General features: G+C 46.4%; 1 protein-coding gene and 1 pseudogene across 1 annotated transcript in view; both read left to right on the top strand.

Moving 5' to 3' along the window:
• MYCBP (MYC binding protein) overlaps positions 1-6,607 on the top strand; it is a 118,085-nt gene extending 111,478 nt beyond the window's left edge. The window contains exon 5 of the mRNA XM_063954314.1: positions 6,419-6,607. Coding sequence (XP_063810384.1) covers positions 6,419-6,463 — 45 coding nt within the window. The 3' untranslated portion in view covers positions 6,464-6,607. The remainder of the gene's footprint in view (positions 1-6,418) is intronic.
• Positions 256-375, top strand: LOC135051517 (5S ribosomal RNA; annotated as a pseudogene).
• Positions 6,608-8,047: the final 1,440 nt, after the last annotated feature.

Raw genomic sequence — 8,047 nt, forward strand, 5'->3', positions numbered from 1 at the left:
TTCAACGATTACTACGAAATTGCGCCGTTCCTGTAATCTCATTCCTGGCACCAGGAATACACGGTCGGATATACAAAATACAATTTATGCAATAACCACTATATACTCTTTATCCCCCTCTCCCCCCCCCCCCCCCCCCCCCATACCTAACCCTCCCCCCCCCCCCCCCCCCCCCCACCTCATCCTACCCACCATCCCTCCTATAATATGTATAGCAGTATCATAAATAACGCTGACACATGTATGGTAAGTGATTTCTACAGTCAAACCACACTGGACATGCCCAATCTCGTCCGATCTTGGAAGCGAAGCAGTGTCGGGCCTGATCAGTACCAGAACAGGGAGACCACCTGGGAAGATCAGGTACTGTAACCAAACTAATTGAAAAAGCCTACATGAGCATGTCAGTTGCGACACCGTAAAACTGCTATACTAATTTTTCACTAAGCACGATACGTATCACACTAACATCCCCGTCCCTCACTGCCCCTATTTTATCTGCATCAAGCACTGTAATTCACTGCCCTAATCAGCACCTTAATTTGCATAAATTGTTATGCTAATATTTAGCATACTGTATTTATCAGTGCTCATACCTGCACTAAGCACTTAAAATATTTAGCACTGCCTAAACTTGCACATGCATTATGCAAGCTAATGTTTAAATAACTGCTTTTATATTCATTTATATAAACAACTGTTTCTTTATATTATATTATTTATTTAGACAATATATACATATGGATAATCCTCCACTTAGGTCACATGTTGCTCGTTTATTTAGGAGGAAATGCTGTAATGCCTCCGTTATTAATTCCCCTTTTTTCTATTTTTCACCTTTATGCCATAAATGTCAGTACTACTGGTCTCCAATAAGATGGCCGCCGCATAGAGCTAATCAACAAAAAGCCTCCACAAAGATGGCCGCCGCTAAGAAAACAAAGAACCTCTACACTCAGCTCCCTACTAATAGAAGAACTGAGAGCCGCGGGCGCATGCGCAGTCCGGCGTCCGGAAGTGGGGCGGAAGTGACGCGCCGCCGAAAAACCGGAAGTGGGGCGGAAAGCGCATCGGCGCAACTTCTGATGATTTTATATGACTTTCTAAACTCCAAATCTGCTAATAAGTTAACTGATCTATGTATAGGACTCATACAGTATATAAATTTATAACTCCCTCATGTAAACTATTAGTTCTTAGTCTATTAAAAAGTATCATGTGATAGCAACAGGAAATGATGTCATAATTGACATCAGACTAATACTGGTATAAATAGAAGCCTGGTCCCAGTTTGCCTACACCCCTTGATGAAGTCTTAAGGACGAAACGCGTTGGGTTATCTGGCAGTGACTACATACCAAGTTAAGGAATCTTTTTACTATTTATTCACTTTTAACTGGTATTATATTTGCATGTATAGTTTTTATCCCATTTTTTAGAAAAGGTTTTGTCATTTTAAATTTTATGGAGAATTCTTATGTACTAATAAATTGTTATCTTAATTTATTTACCTAAAGTTTAATTCTTTTAGACACCATTGGTCGCTAACCCCCTCCCCCCAACTATATATATATATATATATATATATATATATAGCGCTCTGGTGTGTGCTGGCATACTCTCCCTCTGTCTCCCCAAAGGGCTAGTGGGGTCCTGTCCTCTATCAGAGCATTCCCTGTGTGTGTGCTGTGTGTCGGTACGTTTGTGTCGACATGTATGAGGAGAAAAATGATGTGGAGACGGAGCAGAGTGTCTGTAACAGTGATGTCACCACCTAGGGGGTCGACACCTGAGTGGATGTACTGTTGAAAATTACGTGACAGTGTCAGCTCTGTATAAAAAAACAGTGGTTGACATGAGACAGCCGGCTACTCAGCTTGTGCCTGTCCAGACGTCTCATAGGCCGTCAGGGGCTCTAAAGCGCCCGTTACCTCAGATGGCAGATACAGACGCCGACACGGATACTGACTCCTGTGTCGACGGTGAAGAGACAACCGTGATTTCCAGTAGGGCCACACGTTACATGATTGAGACAATGGAAAATGTTTTATACATTTCTGATAATAAGAGTACCACCAAAAAGGGGTATTATGTTCGGTGAGGGAAAAACTACCTGTAGTTTTCCTGAATCTGAGAAATAAAATGAGGTGTGTGATGATGCGTGGGTTTCCCCCCGATAACAATTGATAATTTCTTAAAAAGTATTGGCTGTATACCCTTTCCCGCCAGAGGTTAGGGTGCGTTGGGAAACACCCCTTAGGGGGGATAAGGCGCTCACACGCTTGTAAGAACAAGGGCTCTACCCTCTCATGAGATGGCCGCCCTTAAGGATCCTGCTGATAGAAAGCAGGAGGGTATCCAAAAATGTATTCACACACATACTGGTGTTATACTGCGACCAGCAATCGCCTCAGCCTGGAGGTGCAGTGCTGGGTTGGTATGGTCGGATTCCCTGACTGGAAATATTGATATCCTAGATAAGGATAGTATATTATTGCCTATAGAGCATTTAAAAGATGCATTTCTATATATACATGATGCACAGCGGAATATTTGCCGACTGGCATCAAGTATAAGTGCGTTGTCCAATTCTACCAGTAAAATGGTCAGGTGGTGCGGATTCCAAACGGCATTTGGAAGTATTGCCTTTGAAAGGGGACATTTGGGGTCGGTCTTTTAGACCTGGTGGCCACGGCAACAACTGGGAAATCCACGTTTGTACCCCAGGTCGCCTCTCAAAATAAGACGCCGTATTATCAGGCGCAGTCCTTTGTTGGCAAGCGGACAAAAGGTTCCTCTTTTCTGCTCGTGACAGAGGGAGAGGAAAAAGGCTGAAGAGATTAGCCAGTTCCCAGGAACAGAAACCCTTTCCCGCCTCTGCCAAGCCCTCAGTATGACGCTAGGGCCTTACAAGCTCAGGCACGGTGGGGGCCCGTTCTCAATGAATTTCAGTGCGCAGTGGGCTCACTCGCAAGTAGACCCCTGGATCCTTCAGGTAATATCTCAAGGGTACATATTGGAATTCGAGACGTCTCCCCCTCGCCGTTTCCAAAAGTCGGCTTTACCGACGTCTCCCTCTGACAGGGAGGCAGTTTTGGAAGCCATTCACAAGCTGTATTCCCAGCAGGTGATAATCAAGGTACCCCTCCTGCAACAGGGAACGGGGTATTATTCCACACTATTGTGGTACCGAAGCCAGACGGCTCGGTGAGACCGATTCTAAATCTAAAATCTTTGAACACTTACATACAGAGGTTCAAATTCAAGATTGAGTCACTCAGAGCAGTGATTGCGAACCTGGAAGAAGGGGACTACATGATGTCTCGGGACATCAAGGATGCTTACCTTCATGTCAAAATTTACCCTTCTCACCAAGGGTACCTCAGGTTATGGTACAGAACTGTCACTATCAGTTCAGACGCTGCCGTAGGGATGGTCCACGGCACCCCGGGTCTTTACCAAGGTAATGGCCGAAATGATATCCCTTCGAAGGAAGAAAATTTTAGTTATCCCTTACTTGGACGATTCCCTGATAAGGGTAAGATCCAGGGAACAGTTGGAAGTCGGTGTAGCACTATCTCAGGTAGTGTTGCGGCAGCACGATTGGATTCTCAATATTCCAAAATCGCAGCTGGTTCCGACGACTTGTCTTCTGTTTCCTAGGGATGTTCCTGGACACAGTCCAGAAAAAAGGTGTTTCTCCCGGAAGAGAAAGCCAGGGAGTTATCCGAGCTAGTCAGGAACCTCCTAAAACCGAACCAAGTCTCAGTGCATCAATGCACAAGGGTTCTGGGTAAAAATGGTGGCTTCCTACGAAGCAATCCCATTCGTTAGATTCCACGCAAGAACTTTCCAGTGGAACCTACTGGACAAATGGTCCGGGTCGCATTTTCAGATGCATCAGCGGATAACCCTGTCACCAAGGACAAGGGTATCCATCCTGTGGTGGTTGCAGAGTGCTCATCTTCTAGAGGGCCGCAGATTCGGCATTCAGGACTGGGTCCTGGTGACCACGGATGCCAGCCTGCGAGGCTGGGGAGCAGTCACACAGGGAAGGAATATCCAGGGCTTAGGGTCAAGCCTGGATACATCACTTCACATAAATATCCTAAGCTAAGGGCCATTTACAATGCTCTAAGCTTAGCAAGACCTCTGCTTTAAGGTCAGCCGGTGTTGATCCAGTCGGACAACATCATGGCAGTCACCCACGTAAACAGACAGGGTGGCACAAGAAGCAGGAGGGCAATGGCAGAAGCTGCAGGGATTCTTCGCTGGGCGGAAAATCATGTGATAGCACTGTCAACAGTATTCATTCCGGGAGTGGACAACTGGGAAGCAGACTTCCTCAGCATGACCTCCACCCGGGAGAGTGGGGACTTCACCCAGAAGTCGTCCACATGATTAAAAAACTCGACAGGTATTGCGCCAGGTCAAGAGACCCTCAGGCAATAGTTGTAGACGCTCTGGTAACACCGTGGGTGTACCAGTCAGTGTATGTGTTCCCTCCTCTGCCTCTCATACCCAAGGTACTGAGATTGATAAGATGGAGAGGAGAAAGCACTATATTCGTGGCTCCGGATTGGCCAAGAAGGACTTGGTAACCGGAACTTCAAGAGATGCTCACGGAGGATCCGTGGCCTCTACCTCTAAGAAGGGACCTGCTCCAGCAAGGACCCTGTCTGTTCCAAGACTTACCGCGGCTGCGTTTGACGGCATGCCGGTTGAGCACCGGATCCTGAAGGAAAAAAGGCATTCCGGATGAAGTCATCCATATCCTGATCTAAAGCCAGGAAGGATGTAACCGCAAAAACATTATCACCGCAATTGGCGAAAATATGCGTAGTGCGAGGCCAGTAAGGCCCGACGGAGGAAATTCAACTGGGTCGATTCCTACATTTCCTGCAAACAGGAGTGTCTATGGGGCTGAAATTGGGGTCCATTAAGGTTCAGATTTCGGCCCTGTCAATTTTCTTCCAAAAAAGAACTAGCTTCAGTCCCTGAAGTTTAGACGTTTGTAAAAGGGGTACTGCATATACAGCCTCCTTTTGTGCCTCCAGTGGCAATTTGGGATCTCAATGTAGTTTGGGTTCCAAAAGTCACATTGGTTTGAACCACTTAAATCTGTGGAGTTAAAATATCTCACATGGAAAGAGGTCATGCTGTTGGCCCTGGCCTGGGCCAGGCGCGTGTCAGAATTGGCGGCTTTATCCTGTAAAAGCCCTTATCTGATTTTCCATTCGGACAGGGCGGAATTGAGGACTCGTCCTCAGTTTCTCCCTAAGGTGGTTCCAGCGTTTTCACCTGAACCAACCTATTGTGGTGCCTGCGGCTACTAGGGACTTGGAGGAATCCAAGTTGCTGGATGTTGTCAGGGCCCTGAAAATATGTTTCCAGGACGGCTGGAGTCAGGAAATCTGACTCGCTGTTTATCCTGTATGCACCCAACAAGCTGGGTGCTCCTGCTTCTAAGCAGACTATTGCTCGTTGGATTTGTAGTACAATTCAGCTTGCACATTCTGTGGCAGGCCTGCCACAGCTAAAATCTGTAAAAGCCCGTTCCACAAGGAAAGTGGGCTCATCTTGGGCGGCTGCCCGAGGGGTCTCGGCTTTACAACTTTGCCGAGCAGCTACTTGGTCAGGGGCAAACACGTTTGCTAAATTCTACAAATTTGATACCCTGGCTGAGGAGGACCTGGAGTTCTCTCATTCGGTGCTGCAGAGTCATCCGCACTCTCCCGCCCGTTTGGGAGCTTTGGTATAATCCCCATGGTCCTTACGGAGTCCCCAGCATCCACTTAGGACGTTAGAGAAAATAAGAATTTACTTACCGATAATTCTATTTCTCATAGTCCGTAGTGGATGCTGGGCGCCCATCCCAAGTGCGGATTGTCTGCAATACTTGTACATTGTTACAAAAATCGGGTTATTATTGTTGGGAGCCATCTTTTCAGAGGCTCCTCTGTTATCATACTGTTAACTGGGTTCAGATCACAAGTTGTACGGTGTGATTGGTGTGGCTGGTATGAGTCTTACCCGGGATTCAAAATCCTTCCTTATTGTGTACGCTCGTCCGGGCACAGTATCCTAACTGAGGCTTGGAGGGGGGTCATAGGGGGAGGAGCCAGTGCACACCAGTTAGTCCTAAAGCTTTCTTTAGATGTGCCCAGTCTCCTGCGGAGCCGCTATTCCCCCATGGTCCTTACGGAGTCCCCAGCATCCACTACGGACTATGAGAAATAGAATTATCGGTAAGTAAATTCTTATTTTATTTTTTTCGGGTTTCCCATCACCCTAACCACCAATGGTCGTATGTGTTGCATTTCTGCCATTCTGTGTACCATTTAGCTGATTTTTTATTTATTTTTACCCCACACCCAATAAGATCTAACTTTTTACCTTTTTTGTTTGACTATTGCAGCTTGCACAGCATGAACCTCCTTCTGATGAAAAAGGTCCTGAATAAGATTCTTTTGACTTCCTATTTAAATACTGCACTGGAAATGTAAATAATCTATATAAGCTGAGGATGTATTCTATTTTGGGAACAAAGGAACAATTGGTTTAATTTTCTTTTTCTGCTCATAAATAAACCATTTGTTTAAAGCCAGATTCTTGTTTTGTTGAAACTATTTGAGAACTCAAATCTCTGACATCTGGCACATGTGACCAGTAAAGTTTGTTTACATTCTTATTGTTATTATGATGTCAAATTATATATATATAGATATATAGATATATAGATATATAGATATATAGATAGAGATATATATATATATATATATATATCTCTATCTCTATCTATCTCTCTATCTTAGTCCTATATAATAACCCAGATCTGTGCCTGTTTGTATAACGCTGGGCATGGCTAGGAGCTGATTGGGCGAGAAACGCCCTCCCACACAGGTTACATCCAATGGGAGTCTCTGCCCTTTGGCTGCTGTGTGTTCCCAGAGGAGGATTAACAATGGGGCTGATGGAGCTGCAGCTCCAGGTCCACACCCCAAAACAGGCCCACTGTATCTGCAGCAACATACCCTCCAACAATTTACACACAAAAATCGCTACAAATTCGAAAAGGGGTCGTGGCCACGGGTAAAGTGTCTTGACCATGCCCGCTTTCCTATACTTTCAATGGAAGTTTGGAGAGCCAAAAATCGGTACAGACCATTTAAAAAAAAAAAAAAAAGTACTATACCTGCCAAAAAGGTACAGTTGGAGGGTATACCACTGCATCTGCATCAAGTCTCTGCGCTGTAGATATGACGCTGCAGTAAAAGGTTTTTTTTTTGTTTTTTTTCCCCCCTATGTCCTGCTGCCAGTCCGCTTGCCCCTTTCGGCATCAACAATCCCCGCTCCCTAGACGCAGTGCAGGTGCAACAAAAGCTGCTGCGGCCACCGGCATAGATGTGTATGAAAGCAGCACAGCGGAAGGCTTTCAAAGCTCTCCCTGCGCCGCATTCTCTCTGAGCCCCCGGAGCTGCCTCTGCGTGTGATGTCACAGAAGTGCCTCTCCGCCACAGCCGCGCCCAGATCCCCAGAGGCCCTGACTCCGCAAACAGCACCTGGGCTGCCGGCCTGGAAGCCCTGAGATGGCTAATGTAATAGAGTGCGTGATATCGTGGAGGGTAATGTCTGGACGCTAAATCAATGTAAAAGGTAACAGTGCTGTGCAGTGGGTGTGCAGTGTCACTGACACTGAACAGCACTCTCACGTTGTACATTGATTCAGCGAGTCTGTCAGTTCTGCCAGCCAGCCACTATTCTTATCGCCGGTGTCCCAACGCACTGCATTACAGGGAAGTAGACGCACTTAATAAACTACAGCTCCCAGCAGCCCTTAGCGCTGAAGCATTCCGGCACTAAGGGCTGCTGGGAGCTGTAGTTTTATTGAGTGTATCTTCTTCCCTGTAATGCGGCGTGTTGGGACACCGGCGCTAACAATAGTGACTGGCTGCTGTGCAAGTCTCCGTGAGAGCCACCGCCAAAGGGAGGACAGCAGCTTTGCAGCTTCCAGGAGGAGAAGCATTACCCGCCCCTCCCCCACTCG

This window comes from Pseudophryne corroboree, chromosome 2 (assembly GCF_028390025.1).
Source record: "Pseudophryne corroboree isolate aPseCor3 chromosome 2, aPseCor3.hap2, whole genome shotgun sequence".
Taxonomy (NCBI): domain Eukaryota; kingdom Metazoa; phylum Chordata; class Amphibia; order Anura; family Myobatrachidae; genus Pseudophryne; species Pseudophryne corroboree.